Below are 27,321 nucleotides of genomic sequence, written 5' to 3' on the forward strand. Positions count from 1 at the left end.
ACTTGAATGAATCCTTGAAACAACTCTTTGAAGATATTGTAGGTTGAATATTGCAAGGCAAAGTGTCCTACCCCTGAAGATCATACCCTTCATAACCTTCTTCTCCAGTGAGCTCAAACCCTCACCCTAATCCTCCGTCGACCCATTTTGTACAAATTTTCTCTTGCATTTTTGTTTTCTTTATCCGGAATTGGCAAGAAATATTTGCCACTGGATGTAAAGCAATTAGTTTTCAAGTTTACATAAATCTATCAATAAAATTCACTTTTTTTTCATCATTACAAATAAGATGATGTTTGTGTACATCATCATCCAATATCCAGAATGTTCAAGCCAGTTACATCCTAATTTCATGTGAATGTGTGTTATTCAACATCAAGGGGTCACACAGTATAAATGTAGCTCTTCTTGTAACAATAAGTTAAGTTTGACAATATAGTATTTCCAATAAAAAGTCAGATCAGTCAGGTACTTAGAATGATTTGAAATAATTCTTGAATAAGGAGATGAATAAATAAACAAGCAGTCATAACAATAGTAACAATTCTAACTTTATACACAAAAAGAAACTCAAGAAGTGGTCAAATTTTATTTATGATGAATTTTATAGAAAAGTTGACAAGTATAAATAATAAATGATAATATTATTACAAAATGAAATGTTTATACAATGTCAAGCCAAAGTCTGGCTTCAGTTATCAGGGTATGTCAGTTGGAATCTGTTATAGTCCTGCATGCTCTGAAAAATATAGAGAAATTATAATCAAGCTTCATTCAAGAAATTACCTTTAATTTGGAACCACCATATTTATTTACGTCTTCATGTGGATCTTCTTATATGTTTTAATACACTTAAACAAAATTGGTGAAAATCCAATCCCATTTAACGGGATTACATATTCTTAAATAGTAAAAATCAAAACTGAGCTTGTTTCCACAAACACTATACCCAGAGTAAAATTTTGTAAAAGTTCCTTTACATTAAAATGAGTAATTGCTACACAAAGCATATGATCTACATGTAAAATGTTAATGCATATTTAAATAAAGTTTCTTCTAAATCATTTTTTCTCTTGAACTTCTTTTAAATTTATTTTATATTAACCTTTATATGTATATGCATCACTGTGACTTTGAGATGAAGAACAGGCAGTAAAAACGCTGTTCCGTTGCTTTCTGTTTGTTTTTGCTATGTACATACTGATTTTGTATCATGAATGGATACCCCTTATCAATTTGTTTTTCTGTCAAATTACATTTCTCACCTCCTTAAATACAGCACTCCCATGAACCTGTGCTGTCAGGGACAGTAAACCAGTATTTGTCAGTGAACTGGTTCCATTAGTCTGATCAAACTTCAAATACAACTGTCCATAATTATGATATTTAGGATATTCATTCACCAATGGTAGCTCTATGTGTTCTAAAACTTCTGTCTCAAGGATGGCAATATTGAAGAACTGGAACTAAACAATAAATAAAATACTGTAAATTTAGAAATTATTGTGTGCATTTATTATTGTAATTTTGCCATTTTAGACTAAAATGTGATTTATTTTTTTGCAATATTAACACAAGACAACACAATATTTTTTTAGGTATCCCCTCTTCATTCTATATAACCATACAAATAGTTAATAAAAAAATATCATAAAACATACAAGAGCCACTCTAAAAAGAGTTATGAGAGACTATTAAAAATGTATAAACATTATTAACACTAAAATTAGCAATATAAAATACATCTTATTTTTTTTAATTTTTACATTTTTAAATTTTTCATATGAATTAAGTTCAAATGAAAAATTTCTAAATGCAAGTTTAAATTATGGCGATTATAACATTTCTTGCAACTATAAAAACATCGCATTAATTTCTGAATTTTACAGTATTCAGAAGCATGACAATGTAATTTATCTACGGATATGTACATCTTTCCTCCACCAATTTTTAATTTCCATTTTTTTTCTCTACATATTTTTTTTTTAGTGAAGATGAAACAAATTAAAAACATACTCCGTCCTCAATTTTTGTGATCCAATTCTCCCTATTTAATTCATTTGTCTTATAGGAAGAACATTAGGTGATAGAAATATGGACAGGATGGCAATATGAAATCAAAATTCTTTAATGCTCAGACAACACAGTGCCTAAACATAGGATTCAAAAGCTAATTCCTATGGGGTAGCCTCTCAAAACTTTGAGATTAATTCCACCTTTATGCAAATAAATTTCAAGCAAGTATTAACGAAATCCAGACCCATAATGTCATCACTTTTAGAACCTGCTGAACTAATATCTATGTAATTTTTTTTTTTATTGCAAATAGTCTAAAAATTAATCTTGAAAATTATTCAAGCTTTGACTTAAACACATGCTACTGGTACCTACCTCATCAATATAACCTTGGTAATAGTTACTGCCATCTGTTCCTAAGTACAGGAATGTGTCTGAAGTGGACGAGTATTGACTCTGCAATAAATACAATTAAATTAAGCAATACTTTAGTCACGTGTAATCATAACAAACACCATAGAAAATCATGTTACAGCCATTTTCATACTTCATTTGGCCTTTTCAACTTTTTTCATATGAACATCACTTGCTGACGAGTCTTGTGTAGATCTATGAAATGCATGTCTGGTGACATTTTTTTTTATTCTGGTGTCTATGATGAGTTCATTTCCTCGGCATTGGTACATGCATTATGGTTAGTAAGTAAATATAATAAAATTTAACAGTCTATAAAATTTCATCAACATCAAATTTCATAAATGACAAACATTAACTTTATAACTAAAGAAAACCATCAACACTTTGGACAGGTATATGGATATGTAGCATGGTGAAAATAAATGAATTTACAGTATTTACTCTTACCAGGTCTACTGGTTTAATATCTGTTGTCTGACTGGACAATGTTCCATCAATATAAAGCTTTAATGCACAGTCTGAAAAGAGAAAAAGTTGTAATTACTTAAAGATTCATCATTATTTCAGCCATGGGGACTAATCTGTATAAAATCTTATAAATGAATTTCTTACTCAACATTACTAAAATGTCAGACCAAATACTACATGATTATCTTGTTATATCAGAAGCTACCAGAGGAAATAAGTCTGAAACTTCACACAAATAATACTTTTTCTAGGCCATTTCATTTAGTGGATTATCCCCACATAATGTTCAGCTACTTTTTTCAGAGCTGACCTCTCTTGGTGTCTTTACTAAAAACCTGGATTAGCCACTGAATATGAACCAAAAGTTGAAGACAGAGGGACTGACTGGCATACAAAATGATTGTAGTATATAATTACCAGTCTCATCATATATCAGTACCACGCTTGTCCATTGATCTGCAGTGACAGCCGAGGCAGCCTGTACTGTTGAGTTAATATACTGTCCATTCACAATGCCATTTTCCATCCACAAACATATGGTATGATTCTCAGTACACAGTATGGGCATTTCTGTTGTAGGGTATCCTGTTTCCACCATGACCCATATATCAATGGTGAAACTGAAAGAAGGGAGATAAACAAGGATAAGTCATATGGCTTTGATCTGAATACCTTTTGGACCTGATATAAAACTTGTTTGTGCTGATCTGATTTTGAAATTCTAATTCTCCTTTAAACAAAAGAAACAAATTGATGTATAAATTAATTTGATCAATTTACTATCTATATAATTTTTTAAAAATAAAATATTAAAATATTTAAAAGAAGAGGACTAAATCAACCAGCAAACATTCTTAATTTGTTTTTTTCTATGGATTAGTGGCCTCTCTGCCCATCAAGTTTTAAATAGTTAATTGCATGCCTTCCTGTTTTACATTTGCCATGTTGGATTATTTTATAGCTTACTATGTGGTAAGTTTTTATTCATTGTTGAAGGCTGTATTGTGACGTTTTGTTTCTAACTTCTGTGTCACATGGTCTCTGGTGGAGGGTTGTCTCATTGGCAATCATACCACATCTTTTTATTTTATTACTTACCTGTGATATATATTTAGATCACCAATATTAGTTAAAGAAACGTAGTCGGAACTCCCACTGAAATATATCGCCATATTTTCCCGATCTATACATTTAACTTTTAAATCAGACCACAGCGACATCTGTTGACCAAACTGGAATACGCCAACTCGTCCACCAGTTATACTTGTATCATAGATGTCACCACTGTCTATCAGTAGAGAATTGATGTCATAAATCTTTAATCTGTTCCAAAAGATAAATAGAGCTATAGCTTACATGCTAAGGAGTGATTTAAATTAAAAGAAAGAATTTCCTCAACATCTCTTTTCAAATATGTCGGGGAAAAAATGGTTTCAGCTGATTTTGACATTTACATTATATCTATATGAATTTTATTTTATCATGATTTTGGTGTTTCTCATGTCTTTTCAAAATTGTTGATATATCATCTTCATAATGTATCACTTCACTTATTGAAAAGAACCTTCTTATGTTTCAATAACAATGGAAAGACCTATGTTTTGATTAGAATTAGAAACAGATCCCTAGTGAGCTACAGTTTTCAAAAGTAGACAAATATACATGTCAAACTGAAAATCATTTGGTGTGAATAAATTAACAAAAAATATTAAAGTTTTGCTTTTAGCCCCAAATTCTCTCTAACAAAGGACAGACATTAAGAATAGAAACTTGTAGACAGTCACATGAATATGTGGCAGAGGTATACTGGTACCTTACCTTATTTTACCCAGCTCTGTGTTGTGTGTAAGAAACCATTTATAAGAAGTGAAATTGCTCCAGGCTACCAGGTTAGGATCATGCCAAAGAACTGTTAACTCGTTATCTGTTGATGTATCAAGCCATAAGGCCTCAGCTAAAGACTGTGACGGTCCACTGTCAGAATTGATTGCCTGAAATTTACTTTAAAAATTATGCTTTTTCTTTAAAAAATTCAATAATTTTTAATAAATAAAAAATCTGCATTTGTTTGCACCTGTCATAAGTCAGGAATCTGATGTTCAGTAGTTGTCATACTTGGATGGAGGGTTGTCTCATTGGCACTCATACCACATCTTCCTATATCTACTGACTGCTTGTTCTATATGTGTTTGTTTGCACTTACTTCAGCGTACAATTTATACAGAGTTTTCATTGTCAGCCATATATCATACTGGAAAGTTAACAGACATCACAAGGAAGTGTTATCCTCCCCCCAAAAAAAACAACCAAAAAAAACCCAACCAAACCATCCTAAAAATGATGCTGTAAGTGTACCGTAATAGGTCCACGAAAAAAATATAAAGTAACCCACATTTCACTCATTCCATCATGGAAATCTTCTTAAGGATATATATATACTCCCTTTATACCACCCTTGTATGTTGTGTTGACAAAGTTGTAGTTATTTGTAATAATAAATCTTTAACCTGAAGGGGGACAGACAGAAGGAAGAACAAACGAAATCGGGAACGGATGCACAGCCCAACAAACATAATGCCCTTCAGTGGGGATAATGTCATAACAAGAATGTCTGAAATGGTTTAAGAACTTTAAGGAAGAAAATAAACCACATTTCCCATGGTTTATTTACTTACTGAGATATGTACTCCTTTTATACCACCCTTGTATGTGGTATTGTCAAAGTTATAGTTGTTTTGTTATAATAACACTTTAACCTGCTAGAGGGATGCACAAACCAAAGAAAGAATGGAGGCACAGACCGAAAAACATTAAAATTATGTCATACAAGAATGTCTGAAATGGTTTTTCACCATTGCTTAGATCAACTTACAGGAAGAAACTAACCCACATTTCCTTTGATTTTTACTTACAGAGATATGTACACCTTTTATACCACCCTTGTAAGTGGTATTGTCAAAGTTATAGTTGTTTGGTCTCCAGGAAACTAGGTAGAACTTCCTGTTGTTTGTGTATCCAAAAATAAAGCCCACATAATTATCGTCTTCTGTAGAACGTACGTAGACAGTACCGCTATACTCAATAGACCCATATGACTGTTCACCTAAAAAAACAAGATTGACTGATAAATTTATTGTTGCTAATTATCTAGTGGCAAATACTGTATACACACTTTTAAGGTTGTTTATGTGAATGCAAAACAAGAAAGGAAAATAATAAGTGATAATATCCTTCCCACCCCAAAATGTACATGTTTACACTAAGATAAAATCAGGAAATATATATCCCCACTCTTTTAAAAATTAGAAATTAATTTACTGTAAGATTATTATCAACAACAAAAACTTGAAAAGGTAATTTGAAAAATAGAAAAAATGTTTTAAAGCAAACCATGCAATATTGCTTTCAATATTTAACATTTGCAACAGTAATTGTAGATGAATTCCAAATTGAAGGGATGAATAATACAATAATAATATGTTAACATGTGGATTATATAATTAATTCCTGCAAGATTTTTAATAGTGTTATCTTCCTACTGCAGAAGAAATGTAATAAATTATACCTATTAAAGCTGCAGGTTTGCCTGTAGCTGCTGTCTGGTATATTTCTCTCCCAGCAGCCTTTACCCACCAAACAGGATCAGTGCTGCTATGTGTTGGATAGAAATCTACTGTGAAGTAAGAGTTGAATGAGGTCTCAAAAATATTTGGATTATGTGGACAGGTGTCGTTACTGTCATTCATACCGTCACCATCAGCATCAACGGCACAGTCGTCACCAACCTTGTTACCTGAAAGTTGGATCATCAGTTTTTTATCATTAAAAAAAAAACCTTCCAATTTTTGTAATTCAGATTCTTGTTTATAATATTGTTACTACTTTTATTTTGCTAGTTTAACTTCACAACAACATAATTAAAATAGAGAATGGAAATTCCTTCCTCCGAACCAAATGCTTTCAATGAATCAAGGACCAAACTAAGCCCTGTATATAGTATTCACTATCTCAATTAAGGTTGGATTATAAAACATTTCTATTGACCATTCATTCCATCTCTTTTCTTTTTGAATTTTCAATGGATTTTATATAAGGATTTTTATTAAGGTGAATTATACCACTAGTTTAGTGTTGCAATAATAAGAACTTATAAAAAAAGAAGATGTGGTATGATTGCCAATGAGACAACTATCCACAAAAGACCAAAATGACACAAACATTAACAACTATAGGTCACCGTACGGCCTTCAACAATGAGCAAAGCCCATACCGCATAGTCAGCTATAAAAGGCCCCGATAAGACAATGTAAAACAATTCAAACAAGAAAACTAACGGCTTTTTCATATTATCTAATACATATTTTTCCCTGAAATCTCAATAATAACTCTCGCATTTTTGTCTTTTCTTAAAAAAATGCAATAATAAATGCACACAATCTAAAATTACAGTACTAAATCTTTCATATCTTTGTTTCTTTTGTTACCCATTATTCCTTGCTTATGAATTCCAACTGTGAAAACTATTCGTATATTAACTGATATAAAGAACATCTCACATCATATATAGCTTACCATCAATATCAGTTTGTAGAGGGTTACTTCTATATGGACAATTGTCTTCTGTGTCTATAACACCATCCCCATCAAAATCAGTGTCACATACATCACCTAAAATTATTTAAAGAAATTTATTTTAGATAAATCATACATGTATAAATTCCAGTGTAGGTGATTGGTCTTAATGCAAAGATGAAAATATTTCTGGCACACTAAATTATAAACTTGATGTCTTTGATAAGTTTGTAAAAGAAGAAAATATTGTAAAAAATATACTGCATGAACATTTAAAAGATTTTGGTCCAAATTAAAACAAGCAAACTAAACTAACAAAAGCTGGCATAATTTACCTTCAATTTCATTGCAATATTCACAAATATTAAGTCTTAAAAATACAGACACCCATCAAAGTTCATGCATACATTATATTATTATATTCATCTAAGCTGTGATTCTTAAAGAAAAAGATGAATGCTAAAACAAATTTAACAAACATTTGGAAATTAATTTTCAATGAGTTTGTTACCTGTTCCATCCCCATCAATATCAGACTGGTCCCCATTCGGTACTTCTTGGCAGTTATCATTGATGTCCAGTATACTATCTCCATCCCTGTAACACATACAGTACTAACTTAGACTATATGCAAAGCCTACACTTCGATTGAAAATTAATTGCTAATGGATAAGTCTGCTTTGTGGCTAAAATCTCCTGGCTGAATGGATATTCTTTATAAATTACATAAAATTCTTAGGAAAAGCTGGTGATATTGCAGCTCATAGACATCAGACAATAAACTTATTTGTATTCAATTTTTTTTTTTTCTTTATTTGAAAGTCATAATTTCAAAATTACAATTAGTTCAAATCCCCAAGTTTCAGTCAAAGGTCTTTTTCAAAGATTGTCCATGTTTAATGAAAATATGAATGGACAAAGTTATGCCTATATCCCCCAATAAAAAAAAGAAAGAAAAAAAAAAAAAAGGAAAAAAACCCAAACAGAAATTAAAATATAACACCAAAAATTTGTTTATAGCCAAAAACAAAAACATATCCCCAAAGAACAACAGAATAAATACTGCATCAAGGTCACTTACTTGTCCTTATTTGTTCCCCCTACAGTATCACAAGCATCACCAACTTTATTTTCATCCGTGTCAGTTTGTGGGTTATTAAATACATTGACACAGTTATCACAAGCATCGCCATGGTTATCACCATCACTGTCCTCTTGTCCAGGGTTTGCAACAAACTGACAATTGTCGCTAGCATCAGCAACACCTGTATAAAAAGAAAATTATATGATTTTTTTATAGATTTTTACACATTTATGATAATTCATTAATCATCATTCCTGCTCTCTCAGTCACATAAGGCACCAAACCAATTTTCTCTGTAGGCTTTGTATGCAGTGATTGGCATAACCATGAAAACAAATGTTCACGAAAAACAAAGTTTTCCTCATTCCACTAAATTTGGTTCCAACAAAGAAAATATTCATTAAGAGTATTATATATACTACCAAAGTTTATTCCTGCTTAAAACAAATTCACAAAAGGGAGACAACTTCAACAATTATAAAATATACTAGAACACACCCGCGAAATCGCGGGGAAATAGAGCGTATGTAAACTGTAAAAAAAAATATACTGACTGGAGAATTTCAGGAGAGGTATCAAAATTCAAAGGTACTTAGGGACTGGGCACATTTTTTTGCCTTCCTCCTATTTTCCAAATACAGATTTTTATACCTTCTGTTTTTCTGTACTCTATGAACATGCATATATACTTTAATTACTCAATACAGAGAATTTCAGGAGAGGTATCAAAAGTCAAAGGTACTTATATATATATATATATATATATATCAGTGAACGCCATAAATAGTAAAGAGTCCCCCCCCCCCCCAAGATAACCATTGGAATTTATAGTAAATTATAACAAAAACAGTAATTCATAGTAAATGTATGTAAGTATATATAGAAATATATCCGCAGTGACCGACGTTAATAGTAAACCATAGGCGGATCCCAGGCGGGGAGTGGGGGTGGGGTGGGGGGGGGGGTTGGAAGGGGGGGAGGGAGGGGGGGATGTGGCCTGCCCCCAATTTTGTTGAAAAAAAAGTTGATTATATGGGGAAGCATGAGAGTAACACCCCCCCCCCCCCCCCCCCCCCCCCTTAGGTCAGTCAACGCCCCCCTCCCTTATGAAAAGTTCTGGATCCGCCACTGTAAACTAATTGATTTTAAATAGCAAACATTATTTATTTTCGTTTTCCTCCCAAAATAACCCAAACTGAAACACGTTAAGCAAGGATGATACATGCTAGAACTCAAAATGATAGCAGAAAGCAAATTCATATACTTTATTTCATAGTCTTTGTATGTTCGAAGTACAGAAAAACACAAACCGGAAGTCTAATCTGACTTAAAGTTTTGTCCGATGACGGGAAAATATCCGGACGCATTCTTTTTCGTATTTTATCCCAAAATAACCCAAACTTAATGATCATAAAAATGGATGACAAACGGGACTATACATGTTACCTATAGGACACAGAGGCATGATGATTAATTTATTGTGAAATGAGGAGAAGCGACACCAAAAATGAGGTCTTCTCGTTTAATATTATAGATATATCATATCTTACCATCATTATCATCATCTGAGTCACACACATCACCAATACTATCATCATCGTTGTCCTTCTGGTCACTGTTACTGACAGATGGACAATTGTCACAGGGGTCACCTACAGAGTCCCCATCAGTATCTGTGGAATCAAAACTACGGAAGTAGGGACAGTTATCCTAAAATAAATTGGCAATTTTGTTATTAATTGTATTAATTAGGAGGGTAAGACAACAGGAAAACTTGACTTTACCGTTGATTTGAATATATAAGTATACTAAAAATAGATGCTGGTTATATAATTATCATGATGATGGTATAATGATATATAAAAATATAAAATCATTTGTATAGCAATCATATCCATTGAAGAAAAACAGAACCTCTCATACCAAAAATTCAAGTAACCTACATCAATCAAATTCTCCTTTAAAACAGATATTGAGTACATTTCATGCTTAATGATATAAGACGGTCAGACAAGTTTGGAAAGGAGAATTGGATTCATGTACATGTAAGTTACTTAAAATTTTGGTAGCAGACGCTTTCTTTTTCTGCAATTGTTGCAAATGTAAGTTAAACAAAACTTGTCTGACCTTCTAACATTTTTAAGCTTGAAATGCTTGAAATACTGTAAATTAACAAATTTTCATGAGCAATTTATTTTTTCGCAAGTTGAAAAATAAAATTAATTTAAATCGTCACAAAAATGTGAATCATGAATCTTCCCTCATATAACAATATCATGAAAATGAAAAGATTGTAAAAATAAATTTATGAAACAAAATCATAAAGAAATAAAGAATTTGCGAAAAATTAGTTGGTTTACAGTAAGTACTGTGCTAAATGGGCGTTTTTCAATAAAAACGTATTTTCTTGTCCTAGCCACTTTAAAAAAATGTGTTTGGTCTTTGCAAGTAATTTTTTGTGCAGTCAGTACATTGAATTAGATTTAACATTTTTAAGCAAAGAAACAGTTAATTTTTTAAAGGGATTGCTAATTTATTGATTCCTGAATGGTCCAAAACAACAAAATGGCATGTCCCTAGACCGCCTGTTCAACATTCATACTCTAAAATATCGTAAAAAAAAGGAGAAATAAATGTTATTTTTACTTAATATAAGTTCTTTAATAATTCAAAAGTATGTTTAGAGCCAACATATTATAATAAACAGCTTTTAACATAGGATTTTTAATTTCAGAAGGTGTGTCCCTAACAAAATGTCCACTACGAAACGAAGTCATTAAAATTTGCTAATAAACCGTTTTATAAAATCAATGTAATTTTTGTTTGCAAGAGATATAAACATTAGGGACTTACAAAAGAAGTGATGCTTTTATAACGGCAATTAAATTGTTGGTAAAAAAAATTGAGCACATCAAATGGACCAGAGTGATACCGTATTTTTGTAAATATCCACTACGAAACGGGTCAAATCTCCATCAGTATCTGGTTTTAAAATTATGAAAAAAATATCAGTGTACAGCTTAATACATGCTTTGATGAATACAATCAGTCTTGTTACTTTTGCAATAAAGGGATTGTGGGAAAAAAATAAAACATGTGAATACGTCCCCTACGAAAGGGTCACCTACGAAACAAGTATGGGAGAAAAACGTTTCGTAGGGGACACTACCACTACCATGCAGTCTTTTTTTACTCTTTTTTCAATTATATTCGTGCAAAGCAAATACCAAGGATTAGTTTCATGTAATTTTTATTATGTTTTTATTAACATAGAATAGGGTTGATGTCAACTACGAAACTTTTTGTCCACTACGAAACGGATTTGTCACCTACAAAACGCATTAAAATGTCCACTACGTAGCACGAGTTGTACCTTCATATGTGAAGTACTGTCTAATCTGTATCGATAAAAAATGGTTCTCCAATTCAGAATAAAATAGATTTTCTTAGTATATAAAGTAAACAAACTAGAATGTCTATAGGAAACATTTAAAATTGCAAACATATGTGTGGTTAGAAGCAGTTTCGTAGGGGACTTTTTCCCCTACGAAACAGTACTCAAATTATGAAAAAAATATCATTTTAAGGAGTATTTAAGATTGCACTTTTTGTTTACAAACAGGTCTATAATAGAGGTATTCAAAATAACTCTTGAAATTAAATTTTAGACAAGTTGATTTTCCATTTTTTTTAGGTCTGAAATATACGCTTTTATTGAAAAACGCCCAAATGTAACAAAAATACTTACTATAGAGTCTATAAGACCATCATTGTCCTTATCAAAATCACAGTCGTCTCCCATGTTGTCATTATCTACGTCCTCTTGGCCACAGTTTGGAATAGTCCGACAGTTATCCTTAAAGATAGAGGAGTACATTCTTAAGTTCTGACTTAATCAATGTGCTTTATAAATGTAACCCTTAACCATAAAGAAGATGTGGTATGATTGCCAATCAGACAACTCTCCACAAGAGACCAAATGACACAGAAAATTGCCAATGAGACAACTCTCCACAAGAGACCAAATGACACAGAAATTAACCATGTTAACATCTAAAATTTCTGCAGTCAAAATAAGTACTGGACTTGCAATATTTAAATTATTTAGGGGAGTTAAAAATCCCATACAACAACTTAATGCTCAAAGTCAGACAGTTTACTTGGAGAAATAAGTTTTAATTCACTATGACTTCACTGTTAATTGTTTCTTTAATGACTAGTGGCAAATGTTATTCAGGGATTTGAAGTGAGTTGTCTTGAGTGCCCATAGGTAGTATGAAATAAAGTGAAAATTTGCACCATTAAGAAAAGAACTTTTTTACAATAAAATTAATACACTACCATATAACATCCCCAGTCTGTACATGCTATGGTGATATCAGGATGTCCATCTAAATCTGAATCTAATCCACATTGTTTACCATTACCTGCATAACCGACAGGGCACTGAAACAGGTAAATACAATTATTAAATGACCAGTGGCAAATTTATTTACAAAAAGAGACAAAAGATAGCATAGGGGAATCAAAACTCATAAGTTGAAGAGAGACTGAAAAAATACGGGAAAAAAATGAAAGACAACTAAAAGAGGAACAACACAACTACAAAACATTAAAAAAAATAATATAAACCGTTGACACAGAGATATGTCTCAACTATATAGAATTTTGAAAACTAAAATACGACAATTTACAAAACTATACAAACATACTGTGAACATCAATTACAAAATCTTATGATACAGCCAAAACTGTCTATTTATGGTAAATTCATGTGCATTTTCAACCTTAGCTTAAAAAAACCGATGATTTTGTCACAATCTATCCATTTTAAACATTCAAATTCCACAGTTCTGAAAATTTATAGACTACTTGCTTTACCTCACATCTATATTCTGTAGGTCTCAGGTAAACACAGGTAGCTGAAGTATGACAGTCATGTTGTCCTGTGTCACAGTAGTTTGTAGAATAACAGAAGTGTGTAGACACACCCTCATAGCCTTCATTACAGTACCCACATCGGTAGCTTCCCTGAAAAATAAACAAAAGTGTGAAGACACACCCTCATAGCCTTCATTACAGTACCCACATCTATAGCTTCCATGAAAAATAAACAAAAGTGTGTAGACACACCCTCATAGCCTTCATTAAAGTACCCACATCTATAGCTTCCCTGGAAAATAAACAAAAGTGTGTAGATATTCACACATAGCCTTCATTACAGTACCCACATCTATAGCTTCCCTGAAAAATAAACAATAGTGTGTAGACACACCCTCATAGCCTTCTTTACAGTACCCACATCTATAGCTTCCCTGGAAAATAAACAAAAGTGTGTAGATATTCACACATAGCCTTCATTACAGTACCCACATCTATAGCTTCACTGAAAAATAAACAACAGTGTGTAGATATTCACACAAAGCCTTCATTACAGTACCCACATCTATAGCTTCACTGAAAAATAAACAACAGTGTGTAGATATTCACACAAAGCCTTCATTACAGTACCCACATATATAGCTTCCCTGAAAAATAAACAAAAGTATGTAGATATTCAAACATAGCCTTCATTACAGTACCCACATCTATAGCTTCCCTGAAAAATAAACAAAAGTGTGTAGACACACCCTCATAGCCTTCATTACAGTACCAACATCTATAGCTTCCCTGAAAAATAAACAAAAGTGTGTAGATATTCAAACATAGCCTTCATTACAGTACCCACATCTATAGCTTCCCTGAAAAATAAACAAGTGTGTAGACACACCCTCATAGCCTTCATTACAGTACCCACATCTATAGCTTCCCTGAAAAATAAACAAAAGTTTGTAGATATTCACACATAGCATAGCCTTCATTACACAAGCCCTATTTGCATCATGTTGCTTACCAGAAAATTAACAAAAGTGTGTATTTTATATATATATATATTGGTTGCAATGAATTACATTCATTTCCCAGTGAAATAAAAACGGATAATTTCACATGTGAAATAAACTCCTCTGATGTTAAACAACAGTAGGATTTGTCAACATCTGATCAAAACAAATTGTGAATGTGTAGAAAAAGATCTTAGCTTCTTACTTTAATTTTATTAAAAAAAGCCATTTGCAAATGTTACAAGAACAATCACTTATCAAAGAATATTGAAAAATATTCAACCTGTGACAGAACAACACTGATAATTATTTCATGCGCAATGGGCATATGTGAATTAATGTGCTGTTCTGTCACTTGTTTAATATTTTTCTCTATTTGAGATTCTTTGATTGATTATTCTATAATTATTTCTAATCTTGCAAATATAAATTACTTGGTAATGAAAAATTTAAGTCGTAAAAAATATTGACGTACTATTGTATTAATACATTCTGAGTTGACATCACAAATATGCGTTCCTGCGGCACATTCGTCAATGTCTGTACAATTCTGTTGTGGTAAAGCAGACACTACTTGATTGCACGACTCAAACACTCGCAGATGTACTGTCTGTGACAAGGCATCTTCATTGGATCCTGTGTAACCATAGGGACAAGCTGAACACTGGTACCCTGGTACAGTATTGATACAGGCTGCAGGATCCCAGCATGGATTAAAGGCACACTGTAAAATATATGGAATACAACATATACTGAATAAGAAATAAATTATGTCAGCACTGTACATTTGTAACTATTGACATATTCCTTTTCCCAATTCATTCCTCCATGAGAGATGTCAACATGATTCCGTATGTCCTCCATTGTACATGTAAAAACTGAATATGTGATAAAACAGACCTTCAAATAGTCAAAATGTCATACTCTAAACCACCACAAGTCCATAAGCCAAAATTTAGATTTGCTTGTCTTAAATAAAAAATTAAGACTTTAATTAAAATTAAAATTTAAACATGCTGGCCAGAATAAAATTATCATACATGTTCAAAGTCATGTGTCATTAGAGGCAAGTCACACAATTTTTTTCATCTGATAAGTCTATGTATTTCTTGTACCTTATGTTCCATGAACAAACTTACCATATTACCTGCTAACATTTAATTATAAGTATTCATTGCTCAAATCTTTAGATCTGTCATTTATATAATATTAGTTATTAACAGTATTTTTTCTCTTTCCAAAAAAATTGAGGTTTCAGAACAAGAATATGTTACTATAGTTACCTCATCTATATCAGCACAAGTATTTCCATCACCAGTAAACCCAGGTGGACATGTCAAACATTCATGTGACCCTGATCCTTTATTGATACAAGTGGTTGAGTATTCCCCAGCAATGAAGCAGGTTTGGTTACCCATGCAGGGGCATTCAGCCTCACCAGCACACCCAACACATCCCCCAGACCCGTCACCAAGGCTGTAGGACCCAACGTCACATGGATCACAGCGATCTTTTGAGGTGGCGCTGAAGTAGCCAGCAGCACAGTTTTTGCAACCTGTCTGCCCTTGTTGATCCTGGTAGGTGCCCTCCGAACACATCTCACAAAATTCTGTTGAATAAATGGAAAAGGTTTAAGAAAACATTTTTATTGTCAAACAAGAAAAAGCAACAAATAAAGAAATGCTCATATACAAATTATTGTAGTGGTCTTAAATTTAATGGAAAAAAATAGTGTGGTCAAGATGACAAAAAATAATGATTCCTTATAACTAATAGTGCTAAATTTTGAAGATTTTTTTTAAATTTAATTGATAGCGTAAAACAACTAAGAAAAATGTTTGTGCTTTGCTTCCTCACATCAAACAACAATCAATAAAGGGCCCCAAAATAGTAGAAGTGTAAAACCATTCAAATGGGAATTAGGTCCATTTTCAACATTTGGTTAGGTATGCTGTACTGTCCAATATTTCATTTTACAAATACATGTTTTAATATCCTTCTCATAATTAGTATTAAGTCAAAGAGACAACTTACCAGTAGATCCATCAGAGAAGGTTCCCACATCACATATGTAACTCTGTCCTCCTCGACAGGCATACCCTGGATCACATGCAGCACACACACTAGGACATGATACATCAGTACAGTTAACATAATGGTAATCTTCACATCGTGAGGCAACACCATCCTGACATATCTGCAAAATAGATGTCATTTCCAAGATCTTAATTGCCATAAGTCTAGCGGTGAAAAAACTTAACAGAGCCCACAGCCTTTCTAAGATCTATCTGCCATACCCACTACCCCTACCCCTCACCCATCCGAAACAAAAAAAAAAGAATTATGATTTGAGACACTCAGCTATGAGGTTACTAAGTGACTCAGGACAGACCCTTGAGCATGTGGCACATGCCACAGGATCTGCGTACCCTTCTGGAGAACCTGAGATAGCCCGAAGTTTTTGGCTGGGTTTGTGTTACTCAGTTTTCAGTTTTCTAGGTTGTGTCTTGTGTATTATTATTTGTCTGTTTGTTTTTTTTCTTTTTTAACCATGGCATTTTCAGTTTATTTTCCATCTATGATTTTGAATGTCCCTCTGGTATCTTTTGCCCCTCTTTTGAAGTAACTCGTAGGAAAGGTAGAGTCAGATCAACCTATCACATATAAAGCATTTATTTTATGAAAGCTATCTTTTTTTTATCTCCACCAACCGTTTAATCTTGATCAGGGAAATAAACATATGATCATAGTATTATAAGACCTACCCATCCTATAGGACAAGGAGAACATTCTCCAGCAGCACCAAAGGAGTGTTCTGTTGGAGACCTGTCACATGTGCCTGAGTCTTCACATCTACCACATGTGTGGTTTGCTCCATCTCCAAGACAGTAGAAAGATGTGTAACACCTCTCGCACGTAAAGTCCCCTGTAATTAAAGAACAAGTTCAAAATGTAGGTTTTTCATTTTTTAGATCCCTTTAGATCAAATCATAAATTTTGGTGAATATACCATGGAATCAAATATATCCCTGAAAAAAACTATTTTTCCTCAATTTTGGGTAATTGGTTACCATTTATTTAAAATCAATAGACAGTAGATTAGTACCACATTTTTAAAGTTCCATTCCCCAGGTCCCATATTTTTTTCTAATAAAACAGCCCTCATGTGTATCCCTATCTAAAAACAAATTCAAATATTTTTACTCTAAATATAGAAAAAAGAAGATGTGGTATGATTGCCAATGAGTGAGTGAGTGTTGGTTGCTTTACGCCGCATTAGCACAATGATTGCCAATGAGACAACTGTCCACAAGAGACAAAAATGACACAGAAATGAACAACTTTAGGTCACCGTACGGTGAAAATGTTTACAACTGTACTTACAATGGAACTGTTCTGCTTGAGTACATCCAGCAAATTCCATTCTAAGTGCTATAGCCCCTGTCCAGTTCTGGGGATTTATTTTGATATATCTGGACAGTATGGGAGGATCAAGGGTCAATTCTGCTGTAGAGGTACTATCAATATTTCCTAGAAATATCTGAAAATTAAAAACATACAGTATTTAATACATAGCAATTCATAAGTCCCTCGTTGCAGAAATATTGATTAATGTTATTTATAGCATTATCAACCTTATACAGTACAAAAATTCACAAATATATATGCAATAATGTATACCTTCTTTATCAGCAGGCTTTGTTGGTATAATTTAATTTATTACATTTATTTGCACTGTGAATATATAATATCTGTCCAAATAATTAGACCAGAAAATGATCTGAATAGGGGATATTTGAGTAGTGACTTATGTCCAAATTGTTAATTGATTTCATAGTTTAGATCACCCCTAGTTTTTTGGTGGGGTTCGTGTTGTTTATTCTTTAGTTTTCTATGTTGTGTCATGTGTGCTATTGTTTGTCTGTTTTTCTTTTTCATTTTTAGCCATTGGGTTGTCAGTTTGTTTTAGATTTCTGAGTTTGACTGTCCCTTTGGTATCTTCTGCCCCTCTTTTAGACAGATTGTCATAGGCGGATCCAGGGGGGGGGGGGGGGGCTGAGGGGCCCTGGCCCCCCTTTCGTTGGAAAAATTTGGTTGATTATATAGAGAATCATTGAAGCATGACTGGAGCGGGCCCCCCTTAGGTCAGTCAGCGGCCCCCCCCCCTTAGGAAAAGTTCTGGATCCACTGGATTGTGTTAATGAGACTGCAACCTAATGAAATAAAAACATGAAAGTTTCCCTCTTTGAACCTCTGTAAAACCCTAACCACAATCGTCAATAAAGTAAGCTTAAGGATGTACTTAGGTGAGGTTTTGGAATTTGTGTCAAATGTTCAGCCTCCTTGGTGTTTTTCCATACAATACAATGTAAAATATTTTGCCCCATAACACCCATTTATTTTTTCATATAAGACTTAATAGCTCATGAAAGGTCATTTACCAAAATTTTAGAAGATTCTTGATTTTCTTTCTTTTGTTTGAGACCCAAATGATACCAATGCAAATATAAGGTTAAAGTCTGAGTCAGCCTTTTCCCGCCATATTTTAAATCTCAAATATCTCGAAAAGGAGGTCCATGACATATCAATATTTTTAGCTTATCTTTATCCTTAATTGATGCTCTACCAGCTTATAGTATCAATTTTAATTTCTTAATTTAATCATTTTTACCTAACCTCACCTAAGTACATCCTTAAGATATATGTCTTGTGGATTCATTTTTTTTTGTGGAACAAGGTAAACTTACATTTTGGTTGATATTTAATATCATAGCTTTGCCTATTAAAGCGTGTGTCGGCATACAAGCCATTTAAAACTGAACATTGAATTTTGTGGTTACCTGTACAAACCAAATCCACAACAAGAATGTGTCCCAAGTACATGGATGCCCCATCCGCACTATCATTTTCTATGTTCAGTGGACTGTGAAAATGAGATAAAATCTCTAATTTGGCATTAAATTAGAAAGATCATCTCATAGGGAACAAGTTTATTAAGTTTCAAGTTAATTGGACTTCAACTTCATCATAAACTAGCTTGACCTAAAACTTTAACCTGAAGTGGGACTGAAGGACAAACGGATGGAAAGACAGAGGGACGAACAGACAAACGAACACACAGACCAGAAAACATAATGCCCATAAATGGGCCATAAAAATTGTTGCCAATCGAAAAATAATGAAACCACAGCATGTATGTTGTTACTTACAAATTCTCCTGAAGTACTCTGATACAGTGTCCAGTTTCCAGCATCATCATCTGTATAGTAGAGTTTAAATGCTGTCACCCAGTTGGCTTCATCTGACTGACCTTGTAGATATAATTTGGTAAATTTATATGGATCTTCCATATCAACCTGAATATACTGGTCAGCATCATTTGTTCCAGCCACCCAAGCACCCGAAAAGGCAGTTACAGCTACAAAAAATATGGCAGGTATTAATTTCACAGAAAAGCATTCAGTTTTTTTTTTTTTTTTTTTCAGGCTGTGGATTAATCATTTTTCAAGGGTATTATTTTTTGTGGATTTTGTAAATATAGGTTAACCTCTAGTTTAAATATTAAACAAAGTACAAATTTTAAATAGCCTTGTATGCAAATTATGGCAAACCAAATAATCAAATATCTACAAAATGCAATATTTCAAGTAAATTCCTTTGATACTTCTTAAAAAAGCCTGTAAAACAACCTTTTAATTAACATATGCCAATTTCAGAGAGAGAAAGAAGTGACAAGTCGAAACTGCCAACAGATACATACTAGAATAGTAAATAAACTTAGGTGAAGGTTGGAACCTGTTAAACTGTTTAAACCTGTTGCCTTTTTATGCACCTGTCCTAAGTCGGGAGCCTTTTGATCAGTGGTTGTTGTTATTGGTGTCGTTCATAAGAGTTTTTCGATTTTTATAAAGAATAGACCATGGGTTTTCCTGTTTTAATTATTTTAGACTGGTCGTTTGTCAATAGATAGCTGTTTTCAGTAAGGGCCTAGGCTCTGTGTCAAAGATCTATAATTGTTAACTTTTTATACATTGTGAATTGAATGGAGAGTGTCTCATTGACACTCATACCATATCTTCTTATTTATATCCTGTATATCAAAGGTTAAAAAACACCAAAGGGAATAAAATGTCCTTACTATCATCAAGATGGGTAAGATTGAGCCTTCCTCTGGCAGGTTTACTATACTCATCTCTTGATGATGAGGCTGTTATTAGTTCATCTCTCACAATACCACTGGATATTCCTATAATCTCATCACATTCTGAAAATAACAAGGAATGAAGAAATTGAAAATAGAAGAAAAAAAAACACCAGGCATCCCCTACCACCACTATAACCCTGACAAAAACAAAAGAGAACAAAGGGAAAATTTTGACAGACAAAAGTAGATTTCATTAATTTTACTTTGTTCACCAATGTGACATTCCACTTTAATTTTAACTGACTTTAGTTCCGCACATTCACAGGTACATCTATGTTAATTCTCAACAATATTCATTTCGCTGTTTAGCGGGAAATTTCCTTTTGAATGCGAGGATGTACAGGGAGATTTCTATATACCCCCATTACCCCCCTAAAAAAATAAAATATTTGCTTGTAAATTATAATAGATTGCTCAATTAGTTTTTTACTTAATACTTCAATACATAAATTACTATTATGAAACAATGGTACTTACGAAAATCTACAATCCAGTAGCCAGGTATCCTAAGATAAAATTCCCCGTCGCTATCTGTCGTATTTATCATAAATGTGATATTGGTCCTGTCAAAAAGTTCATCGATAAGACAGGTATTACTGAGATTCACAGTCACGTTAAAAACACTGCCATGAGGTGGATTCCCAAGGTCAATCACAGCGACCTCTACAGTAACTTCTGTGGTGCCATTGTAAACTTGTTCTCTGATAGCCAAGGCTTCACTGTAGTCTAATGATGGTCTGAAAATGAAATGGCATAGGTCAATATTACATGATTTTGAATACAACATTTTTGAAATTCCATAGATGGTTTGTAATGTGTTGTTTTGGTTAATTTTTAACTTTAGGGTTAGAAATAACTGAAAAATATGACAGAACTGATTAAAATTTAAATTTTTAGGAAGTTTGGGGTTTGCAAATTGCCTCATAAAAGTGACTTTACTTTGTCAAGTTTTAAAGTAGAGTTTAGTATGACGTCCATTATCACTGTACTAGTATACATATTTTTAGGGGCCAGCTGAAGGACACCTACGGGTGCGGGAATTCTCGCTACATTGAAGACCCATTGGTTGCCTTTGGCTGTTGTCTGCTCTATGGTCGGGTTGTTGTCGCTTTGACACATTCCCCATTACCTTTCTCAATTTTATTCATTTTATCATGTTTTATGCTGTAGTTAATTTCTAGTTTAAGGTCAAATAGTAACCATAACTACATTAAATTATATAGATAAGCAATGATATCCTCAGATATACAATCTAACCTTCATATAAGCATTCCACCCCCACCATCCCTTAAGAGCCTACTAGAGCAAGTTTGTCTCTTCTTTTATTTTTGAATTCTATGTAAATATCAATGTACAACTTGATGTATTGAAGTCAGTGCAAATAAAATGGTTTTTTTTGCAGGATTGAAGTTTTTATGCCCCTCCTACTATAATAGTGGTGCATTATTTTTCTGGTCTGAGCATGTGTCCGTCCATTTGTTCATTTGTTCATCCATTCGTCTGTCTGTCCCGCTTCAGGTTAAAGTTTTTGGTCGACTGTAGTTTTTGATAAAGTTGAAGTCCAATCAACTTGAAACTTAGTACACATGTTCCCTATGACATGTTCTTTCTAATTCTAATGCCAAATTAGATTTTTGACCCCAATTTCATGGTCCATTGAACATAGAAAAGTACAAGTTTCAGGTTAAAGTATTTGGTCACGGTAGTTTTTGATAAAGTTGAAGTCCAATCAACTTGAAACTTAGTACACATGTTCCCCATGATATGATCTTTCTAATTTTAATGTCAAATTAGATTTTTGACCCCAATTTCATGGTCAACTGAACATAGAAAATGATAGTACAAGTTTCAGGTTAAAGTATTTGGTCACGGTAGTTTTTGATGAAGTTGAAGTCCAATCAACTTGAAACTTAATACACCTGTTCCCTATGATATGATCTTTCTAATTTAATGCCAAATTAGATTTTTTACCCCAATTTCATAGTCCACTGAACATAGAAAATGATAGTACAAGTTTCAGGTTAAAGTATTTGGTCATGTGTAGTTTTGGATGAAGTTGAAGTCCAACTTGAAACTTAATACACATGTTCCCTATGATATAATCTTTGTAATTTTAATGCCAAATTGGATTTTTACATCATTTTCACGGTCCAGTGAACATAGAAAATGATACTGTGAGTGAAGCATCCATGTACTATGGACACATTTTTGTTTTATCGTAATTTAAATACTTGCTCTTCAAGAAGAACTCCTGACACATGGTACTGGAACTGACCATTAGTACCACTGTCAGCATCAGTTGCACCTATTATAAACAGTGGATCTAACTGAAGTAGAGGGCGCTCTGTTGTAAAGTATAAATCACTTGTAACATTCATCACTGGACAATTATCATTGACATCTGTAATTTTCACCTAGAAAGACAAAATACATGAAAATAAAAAAAGTGTATATACACATATACAGTGCAGTGTATTCCTGAATACAAAATATGGAATTCCTGAATACGGTAAATTCAGAAAATATTGTAATGTGTTTATTAATGCATAAAATGCAATAGAATCAGGTTCACAACAATAAAAACTCACATCCATAATTTCTGTAGTAGTATTGTAGATTTGCAATATTAAATTCACATAACAATTCGAAATTTACAGTGCATCTTTATATGAAATTACAGAAATTATTCACGAATAATATGATTAAACTAAAAGCTTACATTTGGGCATTAGTTTTCTTGTTACTACTATTTTTCACATTTTGTTAGGGACGACATCAAAAGTTCAATGAAAGATAAAAAACTTAATTCATATTGTTTTTTCACTGACCCCCCTACCCTCCTCTCAACTTAATTTGGGAAAAATTGATTGACCAATTAGGATGTATGTAAAATCGATGTCAATTTAAACAAAACTTGCAGCAGTTTGACCCCCCACCCCCAAACTATTTGAATTAAGTTTTTTATCCTTCATTGATTTTTTGATGTCGTCCCTTATCCAGTGAGTTTTATAGCTAACTATTTGATTATATGTATGGTTTTTGCAGAATGTTTGTGCCCTGTGCGACCTGAAGTTGTTCACGGGATGTTTCCTTTGATTTTTTGCTGAACATAAAATGATATAAAGGGGCATACTTGAGAACAGTTAAAGTAACGCCACCTTAATTTGAATTTGATTTGAGTTTTGTGGTAATTAAAGAACCTTAGTGAGCACGCTCACATACCCCACATCCCCACATTGTCATTGGAGAAATTAAATAAGTGTAAGAAAAAATATTGATTAATAATTTCCTGTCAATATGCACATCTACGTAGTATGTCCTTATTATATACAAAATTTCATGAAATTCTGTTGTGTGGTTTCAGAGGAGTAGAGATAACAAACTGTTGCAGAAGTACATTGAAGCAAATAAGTTTAAAGGGGCATAACTCCTAGAAAAAAAATTGAATCGTAATTTTCTGTCGATATGCACAACTACATAAGATGTCCTTTTCATCTAAAAAGGTTTCGTGAAATTCTGTTGTGTGGTTTGAGAGGAGTTGCGATGACAAGAAACAGGACTGACGGACAGACTGACGGACGGACAGGTAAAAAACATAACCTCCGCAAATTCGTTGCGTGGGGTATAATAAGCATTATGTATAAGTGTCATAATATACACTACAGCCCACGTGGACTTTGTCATTTCCACGCGCCCACGGTGGGCGTGTGCATTGGGTGGACATTTCGGTCCACGCCCGCCCACGTGTCCACTTGTCCACGGTATGTCGTGTGCATTGGGTGGACATCTGTGGTCCACGCCCACCGACCGGTCCACGGTATAGCGTGGAATCCACGCCCACTGCTGTCCACGGGAGATAGGGTGGGCGGGGTCGATCCATGAACGTTATATATCGGTAAAGTGGTTGCCATATGTTTATTGATTTGTAAATGTATTGATATGCACTTCTAACACTTTGTACATGGAGTAATTTATCCTATAATAAAACATTGTGAAATTTTTGCATTGTTTTGTACGTGAATTAGGAAGCCTTAGCTTAATGTTTTGTTTAGAGTTCAGTTTGTATTGATTTGACACCAATGAATAAACTTAAATTGAAATTATGTGAATTTGCCATTTTAAAATTGTTGTCGTAAATACTGATTGCCGTGTAGATACAATAAACCAAGATGCCACCTGAATTATTTCAATAGAATAACATGTGCTCTTAGGCAGCAACCATTTGATTTTCGGGGGGGGGGGGGCTATGGATTTTTTTGGAGAAAAAAAGTTTGTTTCCAGTTTTTGGAGAAAAAAAATAATTTGTTTTTGACCCTGAGAAAAAACAATTGTTTGTTACACCCTCAGCTGCCACTATATGTAATGCTAAAATTGAAAAAATAGATTGTATTTCGCCGAAGGTGAAAAAAAAAATTTGTACGGAAAAAAGATCCATAGCCCCCCCCCCCCCCCCCTCGAAAATCAAATGGTTGCTGCCTTAGAAGGCAGTTATTGCCACGTGCTTACAAGTCATCAGCTGTTCACTATATTCGTTTAATCTTAAATATATGTCCCATTTGTCACTTACAACTGATTCAACCCGAACATATTTGAATAAAAAAAGTCATGGAAAAACCTTGTTAATAAACCGAAAAAAAATATTGCTTATTATATAAACATTATGCCGTGAAATTTCTTTTTTTCGACCTCATTTCGTTATTTCAAGAAGGACAAATAAAAATACTATGAACTTTAAATGAAAGAAAAGATCACTGACGGACGCTTATATATGTACCAGTGTTAAAATCAAATTCTTGTTAAAACATCGGTTGTTAATTATCTTCATTATCTTTACTCATGAAATTGACAGGTAATAAACCACACAAGATATTAGCGTTGTTTGTACGTATTCATTGAGCTGTGATTCGATCATCAGATATAGTAATAAAAGATTTTGTGATTTGAATTGCGATGTTAGAATTCGGTTAGATTGTCTATTGCATAAGTTAACCGCTCTTCAATTTAGTTGAAGCAACACTTAATATTGGTATCATTGATTGACTGAATCTTTTTAACGTCCAGTAGCAAATATTTCATACAGGTACAAGTTTAATTTACAACTTTATATCAAAATAACCCTGACAGGTTAAAATGCAAACTTTATAGATTTGTACACAAGAAATATACAACATGTGTACAATACGTTGGGAAAAGTTCTAAACAAGTAGTTAATATCAATAATATATTAGTACATAGATAATTGACCAAAATGGACCTTACTTTCGCAACATCCTGGATTGCTTTATGCAGTCAGCCACACCACTAGACAAAATGTCTTCTTTGTGAACTACATTTTGTAAAACAGTTTTCAAATTAGATTCAGAGTCAATAGATAAAGGCAGATGTGGTGTGAGTGCCAATGAGACAACTCTCCATCCAAATAACAATTTAAAAAAGTAAACCATTATAGGTTAAAGTACGGCCTTCAACACGGAGCCTTGGCTCACACCGAACAACAAGCTATAAAGGGCCCCAAAATTACTAGTATAAAACCATTCAAACGGGAAAACCAACGGTCTAATCTATATAAACAAAACGAGAAACACGTATATATTACATAAACAAACGACAACTACTGTACATCAGATTCCTGACTTAAGACAGGTGCAAACATTTGCAGCGGGATTAAACGTTTTAATGGATCCAAACCTTCTCCCTTTTTCCGAAACAATAGCATAACATCACAACATAGAAAAACATACGATAAAATATCAATTGGCAGACTTAACTCAATCAAAAAACGTATGATTACACAATGAACAAATAAATTTGATCTGTGATATCTGAATACAAATGCACAGTTAAATAAATATTAGAGACAAACATTCATGACCAAAAAGCTGAAAAACAAATTCAAACACACTGAGAAATATTCAAGTTTATTAAAATTATGATGCTTAGTTTCAACTTCATTTAACATATATTTCTAGTTTTACTGCTGGTTTGCTGATGAAGGTTTAAGTGTTCCTCATCATCTAATTGGCGAGCTTTACCCGCTCTATTTTCTCTTTGATTTTTCTTAAATAAGCCTATTTTATTTTTCAAAGTTACATGTATGGTCATTTATACGTAATATTATTCAAAGCTGACGACTGTTATTTTTTGGGTTTGAATTGCGCAACTAGTTTTCTATTATTTTTTTTTGTTCCTGATAGACTGTTTTCCAATGCGTAATTTATTATACATATTCAAGACGAATACTCAACAATAATAGATACATGTAGTTAACCTTGGCACTTGTAATGTTTACAGAAAGTTAAATATACCTATTTAAATAAAGATGATTTAGATGATTTTGATTTTTTGGTTTTATTCTTTTGTGAGAAGACATGACACTAGCATGATTCGTTTAACTATAGTATGTACAGCATGCCTTGTGCTTTTCTTCATACATGTAATATAATGCATCTTGTCAGCATCATTTTGTTAATTTCGTGTATGTGACCAATCTCGAGGAGGTAAAACTGTATGCATATAAAGAAACTAATCTGCGCAAAGCAAGGCACAAATATTAAAAAAATGAGATGTGTTTTTTACTCAAAGTCACAGGATATTTTAAAATGCAGTTTGACACAATTATATTTTCATTGTTGATGGCCGTATAATATGACTCTGTTAAACTGTTGTTTATTTAAAAT

The 27,321-nt window shown here is 33.1% G+C and overlaps 1 protein-coding gene across 2 annotated transcripts in view; it reads right to left on the reverse strand.

Moving 5' to 3' along the window:
* Nucleotides 1–575: 575 nt before the first annotated feature.
* Nucleotides 576–27,321, reverse strand: part of LOC139482161 (uncharacterized) — a 114,864-nt gene continuing 88,118 nt past the window's right edge. For both annotated transcript variants that reach the window (XM_071265861.1, XM_071265862.1), the window contains exons 35-59: nt 22,880–23,058; nt 21,122–21,381; nt 20,579–20,704; nt 19,650–19,858; nt 17,824–17,980; nt 17,205–17,365; nt 16,474–16,636; nt 15,723–16,048; nt 14,915–15,163; nt 13,439–13,588; nt 12,899–13,003; nt 12,306–12,413; nt 10,108–10,267; nt 8,555–8,738; nt 7,985–8,070; nt 7,474–7,569; nt 6,467–6,694; nt 5,814–6,004; nt 4,720–4,892; nt 4,000–4,224; nt 3,319–3,521; nt 2,881–2,951; nt 2,392–2,472; nt 1,266–1,466; nt 576–739 (exon numbers count right to left, since the gene is read on the reverse strand). In XM_071265861.1, coding sequence (XP_071121962.1) covers nt 692–739; nt 1,266–1,466; nt 2,392–2,472; nt 2,881–2,951; nt 3,319–3,521; nt 4,000–4,224; nt 4,720–4,892; nt 5,814–6,004; nt 6,467–6,694; nt 7,474–7,569; nt 7,985–8,070; nt 8,555–8,738; nt 10,108–10,267; nt 12,306–12,413; nt 12,899–13,003; nt 13,439–13,588; nt 14,915–15,163; nt 15,723–16,048; nt 16,474–16,636; nt 17,205–17,365; nt 17,824–17,980; nt 19,650–19,858; nt 20,579–20,704; nt 21,122–21,381; nt 22,880–23,058 — 4,140 coding nt within the window. In that variant the 3' untranslated portion in view covers nt 576–691. The remainder of the gene's footprint in view (nt 740–1,265; nt 1,467–2,391; nt 2,473–2,880; nt 2,952–3,318; nt 3,522–3,999; nt 4,225–4,719; nt 4,893–5,813; nt 6,005–6,466; nt 6,695–7,473; nt 7,570–7,984; nt 8,071–8,554; nt 8,739–10,107; nt 10,268–12,305; nt 12,414–12,898; nt 13,004–13,438; nt 13,589–14,914; nt 15,164–15,722; nt 16,049–16,473; nt 16,637–17,204; nt 17,366–17,823; nt 17,981–19,649; nt 19,859–20,578; nt 20,705–21,121; nt 21,382–22,879; nt 23,059–27,321) is intronic.

This window comes from Mytilus edulis, chromosome 7, assembly GCF_963676685.1.
Source record: "Mytilus edulis chromosome 7, xbMytEdul2.2, whole genome shotgun sequence".
NCBI lineage: Eukaryota > Metazoa > Mollusca > Bivalvia > Mytilida > Mytilidae > Mytilus > Mytilus edulis.